Genomic DNA, 27,709 nt, shown 5'->3' on the forward strand with positions numbered 1-27,709 from the left:
CAAGAATAGCACTTATAAAATATTTGCTTCACAATGCTAACCCAATAATTAAATTAAATTATTTAACAAATAATCAAACACTTACACAGGATTAACACGAATAAATCTACTTTTTTTTTTTTCAGATTAGCACCCTATTTAGTCTTAATTGGAGGAGGACTATGTTTAGATTATACTAAAATAACCTCCGGTTTAATTAAAATAGATTAAACGTGTATATATATATATATATTTGTGTGTATATATGTATATATACATATATATATATATATAATATAATATAATATAATATAATATAAAGGAACCTTTCTATAAGTCATATCGGACGTTGCATGATATATCGTAGTCGATTTGGAACAACAGCATAAGCGATACGAAAAAGTTCTATTGTTACAAAGGGGCGTTAAACGGGCTCTGTTATTTGTTTTGGGCTCTCTCGTCTTTTAAATTGGGGCTTTCTTAACAGAAACGGCCCATTGTCTGATCGGCCTCCCGAGCAATTCGTTCCGGGACGACGTTATCTCTGCAGGTTGATCCCCGAGATCGACCTGCGATACCGAACTCTGGTGTCTCCGGACTTGGATTGGGCGATCTCTCGGCGTACATCCTGGCCCTGCGATGAGGGGTTCTTCGCAAAAGGATCTCGCCGTCTTTGATTTCAGCGAGGAGGAGGCAGCCGTGGAGGCGGCGGCCGGGATGCTCACGGCGAAGTTTCAGTCGAGATTAAGACCTAAGATGGACGACGCGGTCTACAAGTACCACTTGCTCGAGTCCTGTAAGTTCTTCCTTGACCAATCCCTTTTTCTTTTGAGATTTTTGGGTTCGCGATGACCCTTTAGTGGACATAATGGGACATTCAAGATGGTGGTAGTTGTAACGAATTGCAGTCCACCAGGGCAATCTCTGGTAAGTACAATGGACTAAAATCGAATTGCAGCTGTGTCATATGGGCATTTGTTTGTGGGGGCTTTTGGATACAATGGACTACCTTGGACCCTTTGTTGTGCCATTGTTCAAAGCTTACGAAGTCATTTTTTGGATTTTAATATGTCTGAATTAATCTAAATAAGACAAATACTATGGTTAATCTAGTGGGCTTACTGCATGACGCTTGCCCTAGATAATATGATTACATTGTATATTGCTGTATCTGTGATGAACATTGTCCTATTCTTTTCCCCAAGATGTAGCTTATTATGTATTAATATCATGTTGTGTTGGTGTCTGATACTGATATCCATTCTTCATAGTTTTTTTTTTGTCTCGACTTGATTAGATGATACAAATGGTACCTTAAGTATTTCTAGAGTATACCCACCACTTTGATTTCATCTAATGGTGTTTATTATGCAAATGATTTGTCAAAGGATCACTCCAAATGAATCGAATCTCGGAGTGAATCTCTAAAGTGTACTCAAATGACATGGATTAACCCATAGATTTTCGTTTCATTTGGACCGATATGTGCTAGTCACAGTTTATAGGGTTGTGGACTGTCCTATTTTGGGTGATGTGATCAGGTCCGGTCTTTTTAATTAGAACAATTGTTTTGTCTTTTTTATTTTGTTCTTTTAGGTGCCCCATTGCCTAGGGCTCATGAATTGCTAGTGTTCCTCTCCTTTGTCTGTCACCTGCCTGTTGCCATCATCTTCCGCTGCTTGCTGCCTGCATGCGCACCTGTTGCTCGCAACCCACTTGTGCACCCACTGCCCAGTCATCAGTCTCATCCATGGTATATTTCCTTCTCATTCCTTCCTCATTTCTTCCTGCTTCTCCGTCCCTCCAACAAAATGGTACAATAGTAAATTGTGTGTCGGTATTGCCAGAATGGACTTGACCTGTACCTGTCCAGTCATGGACCAACACATGGATTGACATGGTTTGGTACCCGAAATTGAAAACCTTGGAGTAACCTTTAGCATATCCGTCGGATTATCATATTGAACATTTTGGAAATTGGATAGGATTTAGATTGCTCTCCAAGAGCCTATATTAACAGAATATATGATTGTTAAAAGCAAAACCATCCTAGAGAAGCAAGAAAGGCCAACCATGTCAGATGATTCTGTGAATGGACCATGTAACTTTTATGAGACACATATCTTGGAGGACATTTTCCATTATAGATTCTTACCCTTTCCGTTGGTCCACATTATGTGAAACAAGATGAAGAGAGAAGAAGAGGGTGAGAAAAAAAAGTAAGATAGGGGAGAACAAAAGAACTCTCTCTTTTTTCAAAGAGATAACTACGAACTAGTAGTTCAAAATATAAAAAATTGATATAAAGTTTCAAAGACAAGAATCCCCCATCAATCTTCTTTCCTTCCCCTTTCATAGATCCCTTGTACATTGAATCATTCAACCACCTAGTTAATGAGTCACAAATTACTAAAAGTCAAGCACAAATTACAATACATATTAAATTCATGGTGCATTGTACCTTGGTGGTTTTGAATTTTCATAATGTTCTCAAGATATGAACCATTTTCTTGAATTTTGATAGGGTTGAACTTGAAATTTATTGTCTTGGAACTTGGGAGAATTCAATGCTCACTATGCATGGCATTACAACATGACATGGCACCGCTATGAGAATATGCTGATCATGGTTTTTGGGATTTTTTTATTCTGAACTTGATTGGCCATGCTGTATCTGAATCTTGAGTCCCGTACACTTTTTTGAGGAATCATCAGTATTTTTGGAAGTTCTAGTCCATCTTTTGTTGATCTTGATGCTTGGCCAACCATGATTGTTGGTCCAATTTTAAGCTTTGATTGTTCTTGGCCAATTTTCTACTGATATTGCCTATGCTATTCCATTTCTGGCAAATCTTTGCTGATCCCTGCTGATTGATTTGATAATGCAAGATCCTAAAACTGATTTGGGCGATTTTGAATGATCACTGCCCTAGATCCTCAGCACTGAATTTGATATTGATCTGTGAACCATACTGTTGGTATGCTGTGTCAAGCACAATGAATTTTCGGCAGTGCCTAACTTATTACAAGTGAAGTATCTAAGGTCTATTATGATTTGCCATCTATGTTATTTCTCATGGTAATTTCTTTGGATCAACCACATTTGCAAACTTTTCTCCATTTAGATGCTGTTAATGATGATATAAGCCTCAATAATTGGAGTTATTGAAAGGTTGAGTGTGTCTTTATATATACTGGAAGTTGCATATAGTTTAATCAGCAGGAAATCTTAGCTCTATGAATTTTCTTAAATTTAATAACCAATCATTTATCTTAGAAATTACCATTGACTTCGTACTGGGATCAACATTCCTATTTTTGGCTAGCAGCTGACTATGTGTACCTGTGACTACTGCTGATGCAGTAGATCTTGCCATGTTAGAAATTGTCATGTATGATGATTTAACCACAATGAAGGCCCGACAAATGAGATATGCTTATTCGAAATGTAATTAACCACAACTGAAAAGCAGATTGATGAGTAAATGATAAGTAGTTTTTGACATTCTGTGATCTCCTGTTCTTTCATCCAGTCTTCCTCAGCATCTTTGGGTGGCAATGGGATGCAAACGACGGAGACTTTCTTGAAAATGAACTGGTATTGTTGATCACAAAAAGCCAATGCAACTTCTATTAAATGGTTAACTGGTTTGGTTAACTCTTGGCTGGTTTTAAATGTGTTAGTGCATACAACACAAAATCCTGATAATGTGTCCGGTTTCTTGGTTGAGATAGGAATACCATCTGAAATAGGCATGAAATAGTTGATGGTTAGAACATTGGGTTCATACATGTAGTGATTTTTGTTGTTGCATCAGGTGGGTGTTTTTTATTTTACCCAGTGAATTTGGATATTGTAGGTTAAGAATATGTATTTGGTAGGAAGTCCTAGATTTTTCCTAGTATTGATTCTAGATAAAGCAATATTTTATATTCTGAACTACTTGGATGCGGTTCAATGTTAAGGGTAGCTCAATTAGAATTGCTTTATGCATGAGAACAATTGTTATGATGCCCTTTTTGAAAGCATGAACATCATAAGAAAATTGTGGTTATGCTTTTTATGTGAATCTTTTTTTTTTTTCCTGCTTGTGTATGATATTCATTTTGAAAATGTGTATCTCATGGTGTTGGTACATCATATCCTTGATGGGTGTTGCATTATTCTCCCGAAGCTGAGATGATATTTCTTATATTTGAATGTTATATAGTGAGGTATTTTGACTTTGCATAAACATCAACTGCCACTGTAATGACAGCATTCTTTTTTTATAATTATTACAAGATCAGACACTTCAAGGAAGTGTAGACATGTATTCATCACTGTGGACCTTAGCATCTTGAACTATCAATGTTTTGTGTCTACTAAAAGATATGCTTATTGAAGAGTAATATTTAATCATGGAGCTTGAGGATGAACACTTGGAAGTTTTTGGGTATTTATATTGATTCCTGAATGTGCTTGTCTTTTGTCTTTGTGTCTTTCATGCTTTGCAGTTCTTTGATCTTTTTTCTGAGGTCTGTGGTCTTCATTTTCGTTGAATATGTTTTTTGGAATTGTCTCGGTTAGCTCCTGAACTATTATGCCTTTTATTTTTAATATTTAATTATTTAGGCATGTTCTCAAGGTTAGAAGTTCTTATAGGGTTTTCCTTGAGAATATCTCCACTGGAGGTGTCACAACGGGTATGGCACAATGAAAAAGTCAGGCTTCATGGTTTGATTCTAATGGTTTTTCCACCAATGTACTGAGCAAAATACCTGACTCATCACCACATAATATTACCAAGAATGTCAGAGCAAGATTTGCATTATGAACTATTTGGTGCATGGTGCTGGTACCTTGACCAAGGATATTTTGAAAAATTGCACTTATGGAATTACTGTTGCAGTTAGTAATGTAGTTATTGGGTTTTGTATATAATTTTAAGATCACATGAGTAGAATCCATCGGCAGGGTTCAGCGGACTTTACATATTATAACCCATATTCATGTGGGAAGTATCATCCACTTATACACATGCTTTGGTTTGTTTGGTTTTGTATTGCCACTCTTTTGAAAAGGGGCATTTTTTCATATCTACCCCTGAATGTGGCAGTCTATCAAAAGAACCTTTCATCCATCATGAAATCATCGCATTGGCAACTGCTTTTCTCATTGTACAATAATTTATAACAATCATGAAAATATTGTAATTTCAAATTTATGTGTTTGGTTCCATATCTACCCCTGAATGTGGCAGTCTATCAAAAGAACCTTTCATCCATCATGAAATCATCGCATTGGCAACTGCTTTTCTCATTGTACAATAATTTATAACAATCATGAAAATATTGTAATTTCAAATTTATGTGTTTGGTTCCATATTTTTGAGAAGGTTGTGGCCTTTGTTTGCTTTTTAACTTATTAGCCATATTTGTACAAGTCTGTTGACATGCTTGTTCTCTTTTCTGTCACAGACACTTCAGGCTGGACTCTTAAGGGTGATATAACCAGTGGCTTACGTATAGACATGCACAATAGAGATAATGACAGAGACCCTTGTGCTGTGGATGTACCAGAACAGGGTCTTGCTTTGAACAATGAGAAAGCAGAGTTGGATGAAATTATGGCTTCCTCTACGAGTTATGATGAGCATGGTCAGATGCATCCAGATGAATTTGAAGATGTAAGTCTAACAATAAAAGGACACTGCGGCAGTTGGTAGTTCTGGTGTTCTACCAACTTCCTTAGTCAACAAAGATTTCTTGGAACTTCCTTTTGATGCTCTATTTTATCCATTTCAGTGTTCCATCAACTTATCTTGTAACATCACTACATATAAACTTCACCATGCTCTATTATATCCATTCTATCATTGTCTTCTGAATGTTACTATGGAATTTGATCCACATGTGGACTTTCCCATAGCATCCGATCTTTTGGCGCAATACTCGATCCTTCTGTCATGATGCCCGAACTTATAGTACGAAGTCCAATCTTTGGCACGTCGACCAGTCCTCTAGCTCGATGTCCAATTTCTGACATGATACTTTTCCCGGCACAACGTTTTATTTTCTTACTTTGATAATTTGCCCTTTGATTATTCGAATCCATGATCGAAGTATTTCCTATGTCACTTATCTCAAAATCATATTTGTCCATAAACTCATTAATTGATTTTATCATCAAAATTCAGGATTCAATATTTTTGAGATCACAAACTTGCTATGTCAAGGTTGATGGAGTGAAGTGAATTTCAAGAGTAATCATCTTGCATAAAGCTTGAAAGTTAAACTTCTTTATGAGATATTGAAGAACTAAAAATCTAGCATTAATTACAATTTCTCACAAGGACAAGATTGAGTCTTGTTACATTTCGGATGCCTAACCCAGCTTAAATGGTCATGAGTTTATTATGTCTTAGTGGAGTCAATTTGAGTCTTACTAGAGTTTATTTGAGTTGTCCTTAAGTTTAATTTGTGTTATATGTTTTTTGTGGTTTCTTAATAATTTTTGAGTTTGTTAAACCTTTTTGGTTTCCTGTTGCAAATTGTTCTGAGTCATTTGGGTTCAACATCTAGATTTATTGTTGATTAAGCTTGAGGTCAATTGTAAATAGTTGGCGAGATCATGGTCTAAAATCTTGAGTGTCGGTCCATATCTATGCTTGGTTGGACAAGTACGAACCGACATACCAACATATGGTACAACAGATATGTTCTGTAGTAGAAGGTGAAGAGGAGACGAGGAGGAAAGGAGAATGAGAAGTTGAAGAAGAGGAAGAGGAAGAGGAAGAGGAGGAGATGAAGAGGAGAGGTGGACAAGAAGTTGAAAAGGAAGAATACTTGGTGGGCTGGCAACAATGGATGGTGCGAAGCAGGCGAGCATGAGAAAAAGTTCGAGAGCAGGGTTTGGTGTTGGACTTTATCACCAGAGCTTGAAGATTCAGTTTTGCATGCCTAAGCTACACTAGATTACCATATTTGCATTTCTAAATTTTTACATATTATTAACCATGAATAGATATATTCATGTATGAATATATCATGCAATATATGCTTTATACGTACTTTAACATACTAATGATGTGTTTCGTATGTCAATGTTTTTGCTGTAAGATTCAAATACAGGAAATGTTAAATTTTTAAAGTTGATCGAACTTTCATGATTGTCTAAGCTTCCACATAAAAACCCAAGGCACCTGTGTGCTTTCAGATAGGTCTGTGCCTGGGTTTGTATAGGCTGTTTTGAGATCTCTTTAACCATAAAGATAACACTTGCTGATTTGCTTTTAAAATAATCTGTGATATTTTTGGTCATATGAAGGATACACTTCCTGATTTTCTCTGTATTTGGTGCTTCGCAGTTTAGCAATCAGATGGGAATTAAAATTTTCCCTGATTATGTCATACATGGGGGCATTTCATATGGAGAATCTCAGGTTGTCTTCTCTGCAGATTGCATTAAGATAAAGTGTTCTGATGCGATTGGAAGTGATGAGAAGTTTTCTTCTGAATGGGCAGTTGCTGATATTGTTCATATTGTTTGTCGATGGAGTGGAAGTGTGAGTTTTGGTCACTTAGTCCTTTTTTTTGGGTTATATATTGCATGGTTATGCACAATTATAGTTATGTTTCCTTATAACAGGTAACTACTGCATCAGTTAAACTTTGCCTTGGAGAAAATGATGTGACTAAAAATGAGAAACATCATAATGATTCTGGTGTGTTACTCATCAATTTTTTGTTCTAATTTACTTCAATTTTGTCTCTTACATACTTCATGTGTCTATTTGTTATCAACTACTAATGGTGCATCAACTCCCTGCAACCCCCTTATGCATTCTTTTTCTGTAACTTGTCTTATGTTGGTAATCACTAGCATGGTATGCAATTTCGAATGGTACCGTCTGGTACGGGCGGTACGTATCGGTCCGACAGCATACTGGTATGCAGACCGCTCGCTACCGGACGGAACGTGCTACATTACTACAGTACACAGTGTAGCAGTACTACAGTACATACTGTAGTTTACTACAGTGCTACAGTGCCTAGTATGATGATGATGCAAAATAAAGACTTACCTTTTCCTGCGCCAAGTACCATAGTATGCTGGCCTATGATTTTGGCAAAACTGCAAAAGTTTCTTACGCTGCAACCAGAGTCGTACACCAGTGCTATAGTAGGAAGGAAGAAATATATAAAACCGTTTGGTACGCCTTGGTGTACCGCTCGGTACACGATATCATATCGTACCGAGCCAACCTCGAAACACCGGTACGGTACGGTATTGTATACCCTGATCACTAGATTCTCTGTCAGCCATGTTTGCTCTTGGATTGTTTTGGATTTTCTGATTGAAAATTTTCTACTGATATCCATCTTAAGTAAAAGATAAGATCGCTGGATACACAAGTAATGATCTTAGTATTTTTTGCTTAAGTTGTTAAACTTTTTCTTTCATTATTCCAACCATGAAACTATATTGGAAAGGATTGTTGCAGTCAATCAATATGACTTATCTCAAGTGCAATATGTTTATCAAAATGGCAAATATTTGTGATTTATTTTCACATATGCCATGTTGGTTTCTGGGTTTTATGGAGCGAGCATTCCAATAATGAGCTAGGCTTTATTTTCTGGGTCATCCTATATTGACATAAGAAGAAAGCTTTAGTCGATGTGATGCTTGGTTAGCATGAAGTAACTAGAGTTTTTTATAGGTGTACTAACCAGTATTGTGTAAATCCAGTACTCAAGACTTTGGATCCTTTTTTCTGCCAAAATCCTTATATCCTAAAAGGCTAGAATTAAGGATTTAAGAGGGGATTCAATTCCAGAGCTGATAAACCTGGGTCCTGGGTATGTGATTATTTAACATGGAGGTGTTGGGAGTCCTATCTACTGTGAAGCACCTAGTTAAGGGATTAAAAAGATGTCAAAATAATGCAGTCATCAATAATTAGAACATGGTGTTTCATCATTCAACTTCTTGCAATTCAGTGATGGGTGATACCCACGTTGGCAGGGCTAGCATATGGATTGAAGTAATTACGTAGTCTACTTACTGGATGGGATGTACCATATATGTGAAATAATGTCACAGACACAGAGTGGATTACATCTGGTCATGACTTGACTGGATATTTCATAATCTGTTGTGCTGGTGCATGCCAATTTAAAGCACATGACATGGCACTGTGAGGACTGAGGAGTGTTAAAGATCAAATTGTCCAGCTGCGTTCTTGTTCTGTTATGGGGCACAAAGGCATTTTCATGCCAGCTGGTAACTCGTATATAGTTGCAGTCAATACTTCGTAACTTGCCATGATCAAAATATGGAGTCACACTCATTTCGGGCGCTTGAAAAAAAAAATTGATTGCTGTGGATCAAACAGATCCTTTATCCTCTATTTCTAGGCATTATGCCACATCAAATGTAGCTTATTGGGACACATATATGGAAGTTCCAGTTGAGAACATGCAAGAAAGGAACTATTCAAGCTGTCTTCCAGGTGCAAATAAAGAATAGTGTCCTTGGGATACATAATAACTTTTCAATAGCTACAAATTAAGTCCTTGTACTTTATTTAGTTCAGAAATCTAATTAGACTATCTATCATATTTTTTGGAAAGATTTCTTTTTCATGGATGCAATTACTTCAAAGTTTACAACTTCTATTTTCTATCATACACATCCATGGTACTCTATGCAATTTGGAGGTGTGCATCTCTGATGTAGATAATACAGTCTGTAGTTTTCATTGTACATATCTCTGATGTACTTTACGCATCTCTGATGTACAGTATGTCTGATGTACTTTATGCAATTTGTCATTATAAGATATTATGATAGGATCAGAAGCACGTCTTGCAACTCCTTATACTTGTTTAATATTTTCCTCCCCCTCCCTTTATGGGTTAACGTGAGTTGATTTTTCAATTATAGATTTGCCTGTAGGTTTTCCGGAAGTAAGGTTCTCCGTCAATGACATGTGTTGGATGGAGAGGGAACAAAGGATTAGGAATCTGGCAGCAAGATATGAACATATATGGAATGCTAGCTTTGGGTATGCTCCTTAAGCTCATATGCAGTTATGCAATTAAGTTACTGCATGAACGCACTTCAAGAATGCCATCGGGGTTGATTTGATTTTTCACCCAGTTCGAAACATTGCCCTTGGCCATTTTTTGTGCAGACACATGTTACTTGGTTTTATTTTTTCGAATGAGATGTATGTTCTCTAGTGCTTGTAAGAAATCTGATGTAGATTCAACGGTAGAATACTGATTATAATTACTGGATTTGTATTCCCTTTTCCTAGAATTGAAATTTTCTAGAATTAGTGTTTTGCGGTTAATTTATTTCCTTGCATGTGTAACGCCATAACCCAATAAGGATAATTAGCAGTTGAAATATATTACCGATTAGTATGAGCAAGTTAAGAATAAAATAAAGTAAAATATTTATTTAATTTAAAAAATCAAAATATTTCCTTTCTTTAGAGGGAACCCTCCCTTTCGACAACTGGTAGACCGCTCCCTTGTTCATCAATGGTGATCTTGGAGAGCTTGTTAATTATTTGTTCATTGAGGACTACATCTTGGAGAGAGAGGTAGATTTTCTCTGTCTCTCTTTTTAATTATTTGTTAATTTCAAAATAGTAATGTATAATTTTGTTTGTTCATAATTTCTAGAATTGAAATTATGTTGTTGATACATTATTTCTGGCATTAAAAATTTTGTTATTCATGCTTAATATTTGATTTGAACCTATGTTGTTTTTGCTTGAGTTTTTATGTAGATTTTATGATATTCATGCCTAAAATTCATATTTATGATATTGTAGGTTTATAATTTCTATTTTGTGCTTAAATAAATATATCATTAAAATTTTAGTTATTGGTAACATGATTTTATATATTTAGACCAAGAAGCCACTTGAGAAAATGAAGAAGATGTCAAAGAGCGTTTCATACATCTATTTCCTTAAGGTAAATCAAACTTGGAACCAAATTTCCTCAAGGGGAAGAATGTAAACATCGGTTTTTTTTATTCCTTTTTTGTAAAATTTAAAATTTTCTATAATTAGTATTTTGCCTTAATTGGTTAATTTATTTCCTTACAAACGCAAGGTAATGAGGAAAATTAATTAGCAACTGAAATCTATTACTTTAATCAAATAAATTTATTATTTAATCCCAAAAAATCAAATTATTCTTCTCCTTAGGGAGAATCATCCCTCCTTTCCTATTTATTGACGGATGGACCCCTTCCTTGTTCATTTATGGTGGCTCGAGAGAGCTTGTGAGTGAGACAGATCGAGGGGGAGTAGGATTTCATCTCGGAGAAATATAGGTTCTTTGGCTCTCCCTTGTTAATTATTTGTTATTTTTGAAATGTTTATTTATAGTTTTGTTTGTTCATGATTTATAGAATTAAAACTACGCTGTCAATATGTGATTCCTAGCATTAGAAATTTTGTTATTCATGTATAATTTTTAGTACTTGATCTATGTTGTTCTCACTTGATTTTCTAAATTGATTTCATGATATTCATGCATTAAATTTAGATTTATGATATTGTAGGTTTAGGATTTCTATTTTGTCATTAATTATTGTTAACATGATTTTATATATTTAGGCTCTATATTCTTTGTTTGTGATGTATGCCTTAAATTTTTTTTTTTGAAGTTATCTAGTTTAAATTCTTGTTAAAAAAAAAATGAAATTGAATTAAGCGATTCAAGTCTGATCTGATCAGGCTTGACCCAAGTCAGACCAAATTGGTCAGTTGGGTTGGACCCAGTGTCGCCATCCAGTCAGTCGACCAAGGTGCGACATGGTGTGGGCCAAAGCCCATGGCATGGCCAGCGGCCAAGCCCAACGTGAACTAGTGCTTGTGATTCAGAGTGACACGGTCCAACATGGTCAAGCACCTACGGCCTAGCACGGCTTAGCTCTTGCAACCTGACTCGTTGCACCCTTGTGTCCCGGCCCATAGCCTCGTGGCCCAGTACTTGCGGCCCCTTGCAACCTAGCTTGTGGTCCCTTGCTGCCTGAGCTTGCAGCCCTCTAGTTTGGACCGGTCCAGGGTGATTCTAGACTGGTTCTAACTAGTTCAAGCTGGTTTAGCCTAGTTGGATCAATTGAGGTCCAATTAGATGGTTTAGGGTGGTTCTAGGCTGATTTTAAACCGATTTGAAGTTAGTTCAGATGGGTTCTAACTAAAAATCCGATTGGTTCAAGTCAACTATATAGATTCAGGCCAACTTAGGCCCATAGTGGACTTGACACCTTATGATACTGGATTTACTGAATTTAAAGGATTTATGTGATGCATTTGTTTTGAAATTAATAAATTGCAAGTTTTTATAACTTACATGACTAAAATGAATGGTATGGTATATGAAATAATATATGAAAATTTTTCCCTTGCCAAGAGTAGGTAGACCAAACCCATGCTAGTAGAGTGATTCTCTCATGTGATTAATGGATCATTGACAGCTGGATGGTTGTTCCATTTGCTATTAAGAGGAATATGCCCCCACTTTTGCACTTTCGCAGGTGAGGGGTGTCACTCTATCCACTGTAAGTTAGGAGTGGTATTAGTTTTTCCATCCACTATTAGGAGAATATAGATTCCATCCTGTACATTGATGGGGGAGTGCACTACCAAGTGTCTTACCTTACCACCATATAGGACTTGTGATGACTATGATAGACCAGTGATGGACCTGTGAGTCCATCCTTTGATAGATTTTCACTTTATATATGTTTTGTTTTTGTATTTCAGAACAGCTCTCTAATAGTATTAAACTTGATTCCTGTGTGGAGATGACCTTCCTTTACAGCTACAACTAGGTAGCATTATGGGGACTCCTAGCATTTTATGGCTTTTAGTGCAAGCTATTAGAGCTTGTTTGTTACTTTTTGAGACTGCTGTCTGTTTTTAAGAAAAACATTTGAAAATTTTGTTTTAAAATAATTTTTAATTTTTATACTTCTTTGGATTGATGTATGTTAAAAAGATATTGGGCAGGAAGTAACACTGATAGCCCTTTTATCCAGCTACTTTGTGAGCTAAATAATATACCAATGCCTTGAAACTCATGTTATCACCTGAGTAAACTCCTTCGTGGTTTTGTTGTTAACAATTTTTCTTTATTTTAGTGATATGGTGTGCAAAAATGACTTGATGGATTCTAATGCATCAAGGGACTTCTTCGCAATGTGAGTATTTTCTATATTGGTCTTTTTGTCTTATTTGATCTGGGTGATATTTGTTATCTTGTCACAAATAGAACTCAAAGGTAAACCTGGAAATCTTGCAACCTACATGCTCATGATGTATTTTTAACCTTGTTGAACACAAAAGTGGAGAACAGGAAAGTGACTTTAGCAAATTGCATAATACATTTACATAATATTTTGTGAACTGGAGAAGACTCGATCTCATTTGTTATATTTTTGTACTGCAGATTTATTTCTTTTTTTCCGAGACCTCTGATTGTCCTCTCTACTTTTGCTTCAGAATTGCAGGATCCTTGGAAGATGTTATCTACCCTAAGGGAGATCCTGATGCTGTTTCCATAAGTAAAAGAGATATTGAATTCTTACAACCTGAAACATTTATCAATGATACAATTATCGACTTTTATATCAAGTAAGGTCAACTGAATACTTTTGGTTATTCATTTGGTACATCATTTTGCTCTTTCTGCACAGAACCTTATTTCTACTTTATTAGCTTTGTGATAACCAAGGAATGTTCTTTATTGGCATATAACTTGCAACTGTGAGGGTTATATCTGTCCTTCACAGATAACTTGTTGCGGTTTGATCAATCAAATTCAAATGGATTACTCTGGTGCATCAAATTGCAGATTTAAGAACAGATTCATTCGCAATACTACATATAGATAAGCATCTCACTGCTGCACAGACAAGTGCCTTTGTTTGGTGCTCATTGGTTGATGTAGATGCTCAATAGAAGATGTTCCTACCATTTTGTTTACTATTAGATGCAACTATCTTATTCATCTTCCACTGTTGGTAAAATAGAGAGAAAAATATCAGAAGAGGAAGGGCGAGGTCAAAGAGAAGCACCAACCTTTGAAGTATATGGATTTGCCATGATAAAGAATTGAGATTATGAAATTTATGAAATATGACTAATGCATTATCTAACCTTTTATTTTGATAATTAAAGAAGCATCAGGCTGTAATGACTCCATTATTAAATCTTGGAAGCTGCTGTAAATTTGCACTTTTCTGTATGACATATATATATATACATACATATATATATATATATATATATATGTATATATATATATATACATATATATATATATATGTATATATATATATATATACATATATATGTATATATACACATATATATGTATATATATATATATACATATATATGTATATATATATATATACATATACATATATATATATACATATACATATATATATATACATATACATATATATATATATATACATATATATATACATATACATATATATATATACATACATATATATATACATATACATATATATATACATATACATATATATATATATATACATATATATATACATATACATATATATATATATATTATATATATATGTATGTATATATATATATAAAAGCCATTTGTTACATTAATATCATTTTATGATATCATCTATACTCATTTTTAGTAAGTACATAATAAATATTTTTGATTTATTATTCTTGATTTTTATTTTTTTTAACATTCTATCTTTTATGTTTTGATTTCATATAGTTGAAGAAAATGAGATACTTTATGAAATATGAAGATCAAAGAATTTTTTGGGAAAGTCATTTTCCCGTAGAATTCTGTTGTATAATATTCCTATTGATTTTGTTATTTTTATGTTTTATATAATTATAAAAAAATGAGTTATTTTTTTTATGACTGTTCACTATGTTAGTTGTATCATTCCCTGCTGATCCTGAGACATGTATCGATCATGTGAACTATGTAAAATGAATCCCACAAAACAAAACTACCGACTAATGTCAAGAAAATTTACCTAGCTGCAATTTGTTATCTTCTTGCCACCATTAGTTAAAATGTGTTAATGTGATGAATGTACTTCACTTGTAAATTATTTTTGTCTTGCTTTAAGATAAGTAAATTGCCTGTTTCTATTGGGATAGTAAAGTTGTTTTGAGTTACATGTAGCAGCTATAGAAGTCAACAGCGAACCTTACCTGTGGGCATATAAAAATTGTTGGCAGTTATAAATTCATGGTTGAAATATGGTTCTTCATACAAAAAAATGCAAATTGCACATGCTGATTATGTAGTTTGGTTGTGTGTAAGTCTTAATATTATGATCCAAATTTACTCATGAACCTTTAACCTTGAGCCTTCACTGAGATTTCTCAAGCATCACATGATAGTTTTGGTGTAAAGAGGATTGTGTTTTTGTCAACCGATCAAAGTTTTGATTTGGACAAGACATATTTATATTTTAAATGATAATTATATAAAATTTTACAGATATTCTTAGTTGTTGCTTATCGTTGATATATTGTCATGATTTGGTTTGATGGGATAATTGGAATATCAACTTCGTTGAGCCCAAATTATTAATTAAAATGCTTAAGTTAAAGTTAACAAAAGTACACTATCACGAATAGTCATTGTGCACCTGCAGTATCTTCGTCAACGAATTGTTTGTCGTTTTTGTATACTTGTACATAATGTTCGCAATACCGTACCGTACCGGCTTTTCGACGTTTGCTCGGTACGGTACGAAACGGTATACCGAGCGGTATATTGCTCGGTATATATATATATATATATATATATATATAACTCGGCCCCGTCGCCTCTCTCCTCCCAGGCGGGGCGACGTCGCTTCGGCGTCGTCACCTCGTTTATATATATATATAAATTAATATATATAAAAGATTATATATATATATATATATTTATTTAAAAGGCGATGTTGTTGAACGTCGCCTTTTTCTAAAATATTTATATATAAATATAAATGAATACATACATATATATATATATATATATATATATATAATTTTATTATTATTTTTCGTTCCGCCTGGTAGCGGACGGTCCGCGTACCGGTATGCTGTCGAACCGATACGTACCGCTCGTACCGAGCGGTATCATTCGGTATTGCCTACCTTGCTTGTATATATGTTTGGCAATGTATTTTGCCTTGATTTTGTGTGTTTTTGCTTATAAAAAGATGCCCACTTCACGAGACATTGGGACTTGTCCGTTGCTTACTTTTGAACTAATCAATTTGCTCTTTTATAGGTCTTACGGGACCCGAGCGATGTTGCAACTAGGTTGATCCTTTGCGGACGGATAACGTAGGGGCACCTTATGACTTAGGCAATTCTAGCTAAGTCCGTTACTTTGGTGCAAGGGTGCTTCACGACTTAGGTAATTCCAGTTAAGTCCATAACATTACCGCAAGGGTGCCTTACGACTTAGGCAATTCCAGCTAAGTCCGTGACATTATGGTATTAACATGGGCAAGCAATTCAAGCAAATAACGAGGAAGTCTTGTAATCTCGCTATGACGAAGCATTGTAGCGAATCGAGCAAGATGGGGCAAGCTGGACCATTGCCCCAAATAGCTACAGGTGGGTTGCAAGTGCAAACTCGCTCTCAAATTGTTGGAACCGCTCAAGAGAAGCGCGATAGCGAACAAGATAAGCGAGAAGTTGGCTATTCTCCGCGAGCAGAGGAGGCACAATTTGGAGCGCTAACCAGGAAAAGAAGCCATAAGGAGAGGCTTATGGCTGCGAAAACCCACCTTGACGTTCTTGAAGCGAGTTTAGAAGAACTCTGCCAAGGCCAATGAAAGCTTCTTGGGGTAGAAAACTCGTAAGAAGAAGCTGAATCTCAGATTCACAATGTTAAGTCCCTAGTCAATCGATTGACAGAAGACACCAAAAGCTCCGTGCAACATCCACACGAAGTCATGGCGGTACTTACATCCAGGTTTACATTCCTCACAAGGGCTCTTAATGTGGGAGGGAGCAACACCCGCGTTGCTCCACCACATAACTTGAGGGCACTGGAGCCGCATTGCTACAGGGGTGTTAGAGATGCGAAGGAGCTCAAGAATTTCCTGTTTGACATGGAACAGTACTTCCGAGCTACAAGGCTCGATTTTGAAGAAATCAAAGTTTCGATAGTAACTATATATCTGAATGGGGATACAAAACTTTGGTGGCAAACACGTTGGGAAGAGATCCAACAAGGTCGGTGCCGAGTGGACACGTGGGAGGACTTAAAGTGAGAGTTAAGAACTCAGTTCCTACCCGAGAACACGGAATTCGTTGCAAGAAAGAAGCTGAGACAACTCCGCCAAAGAACTTTCATTCAGGACTACGTAAATCAATTTGCTGCACTGATGTTGAACATACGCGACATGTCCAAGAAGGATAAGCTGTTCAGCTTCTTCGATGGCTTGAAGTCGTGGGCACAATAGGAATTGCATCAAAGGAATGCCACCAATGCGATCGGGGCAATTGCAGTCGTGGAAAGGCTCACTGACTTTGTTTCCTCAGAGGACTTGAGGAAGAAGAAACAATCTTCGAGAAATCTCCCACCCAAATATTCTCGAGGGAAGAAGTTTGAAAGCGAGCAAAAGAAAAGGAGTTCCCACAAAGGGCCAAGCTCAAAAGGCAAGGCCTCAAAATTTGGTCGATGCTTCTTGTGCGGAGGACTACATATGATGAGGGAGCGTCCACAGAAGCAAGCACTCAACTCCTTAACAACATCAAACCACCCCCCCCATATCAGACAAGGGCAAAACTGTCACCCTTAGTTCGAGTAGTTTAGAATCCAATAGCGACGATCAGGAGTTGCAAGGACCCCGAACAGGAGCAATGCGTTTGTTGAATGCATTGCGAGGTCAACTGAGGGAGAATATGAAGGGGAAGGCACATAAAATAGGGAACAATAAATTGATGCACGTGGACATCAAGCTAAATGGCCGAACAACCCGTGCAACGGTGGACTCGAGCGCTACCCACAATTTTATTATCGACCGAGAAGCAAGACAACTTAGGTTGAACTTAGAGAAGAGCCCGAATCGGATGAAGGCTGTGAACTCAGAGGCTAAGCAGATCTTCGGGTTGGCAAAGAGGATACCTATCAAGACGACTTCTAAGTGATTCTCGGAATGGAGTTCATGCACGTAGTGAAGTTGGTGCCAGTGTCATTTCTAAACTCCCTATGCCTAATGGAGGGCGATAATCCTTGCGTAGTTCTAGTTTCTTGAGGAGGAATCGAGGGCCCACAATAATTATTGGCATTATAACTGAAGAAGAGGGTACAAAAAGGTGAATTAACTTTTGTGGCTATTGTAAAGTTGGAGCCACTTGATGCCGAGGCCATTAATGAACCTGCTATGATGACGAATATTTTGAAGGAGTTCATAGACGTTATGTCACCTGAATTGCTGAAAACTCTGTCGCCACACAAAGGCGTGGATCATCACATCGAGCTGTAGTCGGGAGTGAAGCCTCTAGCGAGACCACCATACCTAATGGCCCCTTCAGAGTTGGCAAAGCTTAGGTAGCAGTTAGATGAACTACTAAGTAGTGGTCTCATTCGTAATTCCAAAGCACTATTTGAAGCTCTAGTCCTATTCTAAAAGAAACAAGATGGGAGCCTTCGACTATACGTCATATATCGGGTCCTAAACAAGGTGACGGTGAAGAACAAATATCCCATCTCGCTCATCGCGGACTTGTTCGACCAACTGGGCAAAGCAAAGTACTTCTCTAACCACGACCTTTAGTCGGGTTACTGGTAGGTGCGCATTGCTGAAGGCGATGATGCAAAGACTACTTGTATGACCAAGTATGAAGCGTTTGGATTCTTGGTGATGCCTTTCACCTTAACCCAATGCTCAAGTCACATTATGCACTCTCATGAACCAACTATTCAAGGAGTATCTGGATAAGATTGTGGTCATCTACTTGGACAATATTGTCGTTTATAGCCAAATGCTCGAGGAGCATGTCGAGCACCTTCGAACAATTTTCAATGTTCTCAGATTAAACACTTTGTTCGTGAAAATGAAGAAGTGCTACTTTGCTCAGACGGAGATTTTGTTTTTGGGGCACTGAATCGTCGAAGGTTCCATTTGGATGGATAAATCAAAGGTGCAAGCTGTGGCAAACACTAAAGAAGGTACCAGAGCTAACATCCTTCTTTGGTTTCATCAACTATTAACATCGCTTCATAGATAGGTACTTGAAGCGCACAACTCCACTGACGGAGTTGCTGAAGGAGTAGCCTTTGCGATGGTTAAACAAATCCGAAGAGGCATTCCAAGACCTAAAGGCTGCTGTGTTGAAAGAATCGGTACTTAAATTGCCAGACGAAGCCTTTTGAAGTCCATACGGATGCTTCAGATTTCGCTATTGGGGGAGTACTTATGCAAGAGCGTTACCCGATGGCCTATGAGAGCTGCAAGCTCAACAAAACCGAGTGACGATATCCGGTGCACAAGAAAAAGATGATAGCTGTGGTTCATTGTCTATGAGTTTGGTGGCATTATCTTTTCGGAACGTGATTTATACCGAGGACGAACAACATCGCATTGAGTTACTTTCAAATTCAAAAGAAACTCTCCCCAAAGCAAGCATAGTGGCAAGACTTCCTGATTGAGTTCGATATGACAATGGAAAAGCAAATGTCGTGGCCGATGCATTGAGCAAGAAGGTGGAGCTAGCGAATGCCGTGTAATTGGAAGGCGGAGGCCAAGCAAGTTAGTTGCATTCCAACTTCCTTTCTAGGATCAGGGATAGATTGTACAGTGATCCCCAAGTAGTAACCCTGATGCAAGTCATTAAAGAGGGCAAGGCCTGACGATTTTAGGACCAGGAGGGACTCATCTACACCCAAGGGATTTATACTCCTTGAGTGGACAATTTGAGGCGTGAACTCTTGAGAGAGTGTCGTGATTCCCTTTGGGTGGGACATTTGAGCATTCACCGAATCTTGGCTCTCGTGGAGAGGGCCTTCTAGTGGCCGAAGACGAGGACTGATGTGGAGGAATATGTTCAAACGTGCCTTGCTAACAAGATAAGGTAGAGCAACGGAAGCTAGTGGGACTTTTAGAGTCATTGCCCATACCATAAAGGCCTTGGGAGAGTATTTCTTTGGATTTTATATTAAGCTTATTGGTAGTAGGAGGGCATGAATCGATACTTATAGTGGTCGATCGGTTTTCAAAGTATGCAACATTCATTACTAGACCCCTATATTGCTTAGCAAAGGAGGCAGCCAAATTGATGATGAAGAATGTGGTGAAGTATTGGGGAGGCCCGCACAATATCATCAGTGATTGGGACGCACAATTCTTGGGACGATTCTGGACCAAGCTATTCAAATCGCAGGGGTCTAAGTTATGCTTCTCCACAAGCCGCCACCCCTAGACGGATGGCCAAACTGAAAGAATAAATTCGCTCCTTGAGCAATATCTTCGGCACTACGTGCGTGTCAACCAACGAGATTGGGTGAAGCTGTTGGACATAGCTTAATTTTCCTACAACTTACAGTGAAACTCTGCGTCCAACAAGAGCCCGTTTAAGATCATTACGGGACAACAATCGTCGACTCCTCACACTTAGCGATCGGTTATATCGGGAATTGTCTGTTAGCATATCACTTTGCAAAGGAATGACATTGAAATGCCGATATTGCACAGGCTTACTTGGGGAAGGCAACCAAAGAGATGAAATGAGCAGACTTGGGAAGGTGATCGTGGGAGTTTAAAGTTGGCGACATGGTGTTGATGAAGCTCTAACAAGTATCACTCCAGTTCTTTAGGCATAAAGTGCACAAGAGATTGGTGCACAAGTACGAAGGACCTTTTCCAATTATCAGCAGGATAGATAATCTCCTACAAATTGCAGTTGCCAGCGTGGCTCAAAATTTATAATATCTTCCACATAAGCAACTTAAAAGCCTACCACTCAAACCCGTAGGATGCTTCCCGAAGTGTTCCAACTCCCACTAGAGCCTCCTACGAGAAGCGAGTTAAAACCATTTTAGCAGATCACAAAACAAAACTACCCAACAGAGTATAGCAACATGAGTACTTGGTGAAGTGGCGAAAGCTTCGCCAAAAAGAAGCTAGTTGAGAGCCTGAAGATGCCTTACGACATGAAGAAGCAAACATCAAAGCCTACTAGCAAGCGTCGATAGTTTAAGTGGGGGAGAATGTCACGAACAGTTGTTATGCACCTGCAACATCTTCGTGAACAAACCATTCGTCGCTTTTGTGTGCTTTTACAGATGCTTGGTAGCGTGTTTTGCCTTGGTTTTGTGTGTTCTTGCTTGTAAAGCTGCCATCTTCATGAGACGTCGGGACTTGTCCGCCGCTTGCTTTCGAACCAATCAATTTGCTCTTTTACAAGTCTTACGGGACCTGAGTAAGGTTGTAACTAGGCTAAGTTTTTGTGAACGGATAACGCAAGGGCGCCTCATGACTTAAGCAATTTCAGTTAAGTCCGTGACTTTGGCGCAAGAGTACTTCACGACTTAGACAATTCTAATTAAGTCTGTGGCATTACCACAATGGTATCTCATGACTTAAGCAATTCCAGCTAAGTCTATGATAACTCATCAAACCCTTATTAGTTAATCTTATTCTTAGTCTACTTCCAATATGGGACTAATCAGGCTGTTACAATTTCACTCACTTAAGAGTTTGATGTCCTCATCAAGGTCTAATATTAGCATAGAATCAAGCCATAGTATGGTGCATGTGAGGTATAATCTAATGGTGTCTCCATGCTCTGGTCTCGGCTCTCGTCCACGGGTAGTCCTTTCTTACTCGAGTCTCTCACAATGTTCCAATATTAGGTTAGCTCTGATACTAATTATCATGACCCGACCTAATGGGATAATTGGTCTGTTAACTTCGTTGAGTTCAAATTACTAGTCAAAATGCTTAAGTTGAAGTTAACAGTAATACATCCATCTAACCCCTATAAGTCAATCTTAATCTTAAGCCATTTCCAATGTGGAACTAATCGGGATGATACAATATGACCTAGTTCTTTCACATGCATTACTCGTCATTCTATTATATTGTCTGTAGGATCTCTAATTCTCTATTATGTTGGGAGGAAAAGAGTGAATCTTTCAAATCAATATTTAGTTTTTTTTTTGTGAATTATCTTTAGGTCAGCATATATCTTTTCAAGGTATATACATTCATTGTCCTCGTACCGACTTTGTGGAACTTTATCAATTGGCATCTTTTGCATTTCAGATACTTGGAGAACAAGATTCAACCTGATCAGAAGCATAGATTTCACTTCTTCAACAGCTTTTTCTACCGTAAGCTAGTAGGCAAGGACCACGGTGGTGTCTCGGAAGGCAGGGAAGCTTTCCTGCGTGTTCGTAGGTGGACTCAAAAAGTAAATATATTTGACAAGGAGTATATATTCATACCAGTAAACTTCAGGTAAGAAATCTTTGCAAGTTGTGATCATAAAAAGTTTTGCGTTGACATGTTATTATAAGTGTTACTTGAATGACAGTCTGCACTGGAGTTTGCTTGTTATTTGTCATCCTGGAGAAGTGGCTAATTTGGAAGGCAAGAATTTATGATTGAAGCCCCATACTCTAATCCCGAGTTATGCAACTATACTCATGCTTTATATTGTTACTGTAGATAATGAAATTGAATCAGATAAAGTGCCTTGTATATTACATATGGATTCTATCAAGGGCTGTCACAATGGTCTCAAGAACATTATCCAAAGGTATTCATATGTACATAAAGCTCAACATAGTTTTGTCCTGTAGTCTCTGAAATTGTTTTCCGTAACATAAAAATGTATGTGGTACACAGTATGTGGTAGGTAGATATCAGAATATATATTTTTAGTAGAAGGTGGAAATTGAGACGATCAACGGTCAGCAAAGCAAGAATCTCAGATTATGAAATGTCAAACTTCATGAAGCTGGAAAAGACTTGTTAGCTCTTGTAGGATTGATCTTTGGAAATAACTGGGAAAGACGATGTTATACACATACTATTTGCAAGCATGGGCATGAGCACATGACCTGGTATTTGTATGATGATATGCACATGGCATGTGTCTACCAGCTTGTAGCATCTGTACATGCCCTGGAAAGCAAATCTTGATATTTGGCATCATTCCTCACCAATTCAAGTAGTCCTTGTAAAGTTGTAATTAATTATTTGATTCATAAAAAAATATTTTGTATTGAGATTTGCTCCTATGTATTTTGTCTTTCATGTGTAACAAGAATCTCTAAAGTATATTCTTTTAGTCATATACAAGAATTTTTGTGTATGCACTTGCTTGTACTGTTGTTTCATTTCATAATTCTACACAACATTTCTTGCTTGTAAAGTTGTTATATTCTTTTTATTTTTTGGGTTTTTATGAATACATGTTTAATTGATGTTCTATATACTAGTTGCACTTATTGGTTATTTAGATTTGTATCATTTCTTTATGACTTATTTTAAAATTTTTTGAGAATGACAGTTACATATGGGAGGAATGGAAGGAAAGGAATCCAGAAACAACTGAAGATGATTCTTGGAAATTTTTAAAATTAAGATTTGTCTCTCCTGAGGTTAGCTCTTCCTCTAGCTCCACATTTTTAACAAGGAAAATGGCAGCTAAACAACTTGAATTTTGTAATTCAACTCCATAATTAATAAGGTATACAATCTCGTAACTCGAACTTTATGAATGTCCTTGGGAATAATGCATTTATTGGAATTATTGATTGGCCTATTTGGTTCAATATTCTTTCTGTTTTGCCTAAAACTTTTTCTGTATATCTGTGCTTTTCTTGATGTCATTACCAAGGTATGCAATACCGTACCGTACCGGTGTTTCGAGATTGGCTCGGTACGGTATGGTACCGTGTACCGCTCGGTACACCAAGGCGTACCGAGTGGTTTTAAATAGTTCTTTCTCTTACTGTAGCACTGTAGCAGCGATACAGTATAGCACTGTAGCACGTTCCATCCGGTAGCGGGCGGTCCGTGTACCGGTATGCTGTCGGACCGGTACGTACCACCCGGTACGGGCGGTACTATTCGAAATTGCATACCATGATCATTACTCCTCTCCAAGAATCTTTCTCCTTTTGATGTTCATATTACCCTTAACATGGTTTATTATATCGAAGATGACTACTGGCTCTTGTACTACTGTATGAATTTAAGCCATAAAGCATCTGGAGGCATAATAGTTCTCAGTTCCACTTTTATAGATCTTTCACTTCTTTTAATAATTAAATAACAACATATACAAGTGTAATATCCATGTATGTGTGACCATAATATAAATAGTATGCCTGATTGTTTTCAACCATTAAATAAATATTATATGCAATATTGCATAAATATGTAACATTAATAAATTTAATGATAATACAACTACAAATATGAATACATTGCATTTGACTTAAATGGATCTTCTTGATCTTGGAGTTTCTCTCTTTCTGATGCTAGTGAAAATCTCATTAGTAGTTCTTGCATGATTCAATAAAATCCTTTTGTTTGCCAATTGTGAACCTGATTTTGCTGACTTAACTTTCTTACTTTCATTCTTATTCTATATAACAGCATTGAATTGTAGTTTTTGACTTAGATAATTATACTTACTAGTTTACAAATTTTTCCCAATATGATCAATGATTCACTTTTAATATTGTTTTTGCTTGTAGCTGCCACAACAGGAGAATTCATTTGACTGTGGCCTTTTCTTACTTCACTATGTTGAGTTGTTTCTCAAAGAGGTTCCTGTTAATTTTGACCCGTTCAAGATCACCAGGTTCTCCAGCTTTGTGAGTTCCTCTTTTTGTTCTTCCTCTAAACACTTTATGCTTTGAGCTTTTCTAAATATGGTTTTAATATTACAAGTTAAGTTTATAGATATCTGTTTACTTGTGTCAACTTTTTAAGATTTTTCTAAGTTTCTACATTTTTTTTTCACTTGTAAGATGCACTTCTGTAATATTATTCAAGTAAAACCATCCCATAAGTTTTAGTGCTTAATTGACTGGTATTCCAACCTCAACTTCTCCCCTTTCTTTCTCCCAAGTTTCAGCCTGAGAGACCATTGTTCCACAACCTTCTTTTTTTTTAATTTGTTGTTCATCCTATCCCCTATAACCTCAACTGGGACCAAGACAATCCTTGCAAATTCCAATCTGAGAAATAATTATTCTTTAGCCTTATTTTGTCATTTGCTGCTATACCATTGAATCCTCAACCTGGGACCAATAGAATCCTAATCATATGGCTGCTTCTTTATAAATCAGTATATTGAATATAATGTGGATAAATTTCAGGATTGTTGAAGTGTTATCGGATTCTTAACATGGTTCAAGTCGAAGCTTGGGCCTTGGTGTTACATTTATGTTGGATGGTTTGATTGGACCATGCCTCATTTTTTGAGAAAGCATAATATGGTGCATTTTCCTTGTTTGGAAAGCAATATTTTAAATGTTCTACAGACAAGACCGACAATAAATGACTTCATAGATAATATTGTCAGTTGTGGGGTTTGCAATTCTCACCCAACTAGGCCTTTTACGTGGAAACACATTTGAGAAATGCATTTAATTGGTTCGCGTGTGATCCAGATCCCGTCTTGCTAAGGTGTTCTGTCCAGGCAACCAAGGTCCTTCCGACACACTGCAGTAGCCCACATGAGCCTTGGAGGCAAACACCCTTGGCTATGCCAGAACTTTTGCTTGGAAGGCATGGCAGCAGATTGCTTAGAATTTTTGCTTTTTACAGTTTTTAACCATTGTTTCTTGATTTCTGCGTTCATTGTACTGAACAAGTTCTGATATTTCTTTCCTTTTGTGCCTCTATTGTGGTAAAAGAATGGTAGGTTCCATTCTTGTTGTACATGGTTTCCTAAATTATTATCCTGATGCCATAATCCTGCCTGATTGAAATTCTCTTTTTCATCCGAAGTGCGAGGTGGCATTGGATTTCTACTAGTTGTGCAAGATTTATTGAAATAGAATGTCTGACCAGCTTACTTTGTGCTTTGTGAAATGTTTACAGCTCGGCGCTAAATGGTTTCCTCCTGTCGAGGCTTCTTTAAAGCGTTCTGTCATCCGGAAGCTGTTATATGAAATTTTAAATGACCATTCCGAGAAAATCGACCCTAGCACATGCAGCATTGGGTGCCCTTCGACATCAGGGCATCCTGAAGATAACACTGAGCGAGATCAGCACGTAGAGCTGCTTTCTGCTCACTGTAGTCCAGCCATGGGAGTAATGGGTGGTGCAATATGTCAAGACACTGAAGATGGAGAAAAGTTGGATGCTGTTGAAGATTCCCAAGAAGCTGATACAACTAAAGCAGAGCACAGGGTTTGTGAAGGTTCTCAGAAAATTTGTGTCAGCAAGGCAGATTGCCAGATTGTGGATGGTAGGGAGATTAACACAAATGCCAATGAGGTTGATGCTACAGATTGTCAGGTGCTCAGTGCTACTGGAGCAGTGGATAGGGAAGATGGTGGCCGTGAACTTGACACCAATGAAGCAGGGGAAGATGGTGAAGATTGCGGGGAAACTACTTCCAATGCTGTAAGACAGGATAATAAAAGCAGTGTAATCCATGTCACGACTTTCACGGAGGTAGAAAGTAGTGACGGCAGCTGCCAAGTGAATCAGCCTTCTCTTGAAGCTACCATCATCACTGTTGATGAGACACCTTCGGACGACAACGATGATGTTCGAGTGTCATGTAAAAAGCCTGTGCAGAAGCCACGCAAGAGAGGGAAGGTTATGATCCCCGAAGGAAGGAGAGTGCGCACCCGGAGCATGACCAAAGAACAACATAATGATACATAGACTGTGTTCTTGTTTTGGTTTCTTTCAACCTGTAAATGGTTTTGTAACATGTGGAAATCTTGTTTTGGTGTTCATAGAGCCAATCAACTTTCTTCCTTATGTGGAAAATGTGCATCTTTAATCTGGTTTAAGTAGTGGCATAATTGCCATTCATCAATGGAGTAATCCTGTTTACTAACTCTTAATCACAGCTAGTTTCCATGGAGTTTATATATAAATTGGAATATTATACATAATTAATAGACTAGTATACCTAGTTAAAAATAGAATTCATACACATCAAATAATCTGTCTATAGAAGGTATTTTGATGATTTATGCATGGAAAAAATTACGTCATGTGATCAGCTAGCGATATTTTGTTGTTCGATGGTTATTAAATGAAAGGATAATGTTCATTTGTGATGTGTGGTTTTTTCCTTGGAGTTGTTTGCTTGTTTGGTTGGTAAAGATTTTGTCAGGCCAACAAAGGGATCAAAACCTGTCTTCCTCACTTAGGCTGCTTGTAGTATCAGTTGTGACCATTTGATTAATTGCATGCTAATTATGTCTATTAGCATCATTATCTCCATAAGCTCCTCAGTCATAATTAGGTTTGCACATATTGGTAAAAGGAAATCCTTCCTAGCTATGCCTAATCAGTGGAGGTGATGTGAGAGACTAACCTATTGTTGTTCCTTTGTTGGTGATCAGAATAATAAATTCTTTATCATATGAAATCTGTTGTGATTAAAATAATTTTATAAATTCTTCACTATCTGAAATTTATAACATTTTCACTATATGAAATCTGTTTATGTGAACTTGGTAAAGAAAAAAAAAA

The 27,709-nt window shown here is 37.1% G+C and overlaps 1 protein-coding gene across 2 annotated transcripts; it reads left to right on the plus strand.

The window, feature by feature from the left end:
* The first annotated feature begins 474 nt into the window (after positions 1-474).
* LOC135620054 (probable ubiquitin-like-specific protease 2B) lies at positions 475-27,052 on the plus strand. 2 transcript variants are annotated; one of them, XM_065122648.1, is made up of 13 exons: positions 475-775; positions 5,440-5,648; positions 7,329-7,526; positions 7,610-7,685; positions 9,911-10,031; positions 13,136-13,195; positions 13,497-13,628; positions 22,292-22,486; positions 22,563-22,618; positions 22,697-22,787; positions 23,544-23,634; positions 24,739-24,858; positions 26,093-27,052. In XM_065122648.1, the coding sequence occupies exons 1-13, from the start codon at positions 619-621 to the stop codon at positions 26,885-26,887; spliced, it is 2,301 nt and encodes a 766-aa protein (XP_064978720.1). In that variant the 5' UTR covers positions 475-618; the 3' UTR covers positions 26,888-27,052. The 2 variants fall into 2 exon arrangements, with proteins under 2 accessions (XP_064978720.1, XP_064978721.1); XM_065122649.1 differs by having other exon boundaries at positions 9,923-10,031.
* The last annotated feature ends 657 nt before the right edge of the window (positions 27,053-27,709 follow it).

The sequence above is a fragment of the Musa acuminata genome, chromosome BXJ2-8 (genome assembly GCF_036884655.1).
Source record: "Musa acuminata AAA Group cultivar baxijiao chromosome BXJ2-8, Cavendish_Baxijiao_AAA, whole genome shotgun sequence".
In the NCBI taxonomy this organism is placed as follows: domain Eukaryota; kingdom Viridiplantae; phylum Streptophyta; class Magnoliopsida; order Zingiberales; family Musaceae; genus Musa; species Musa acuminata.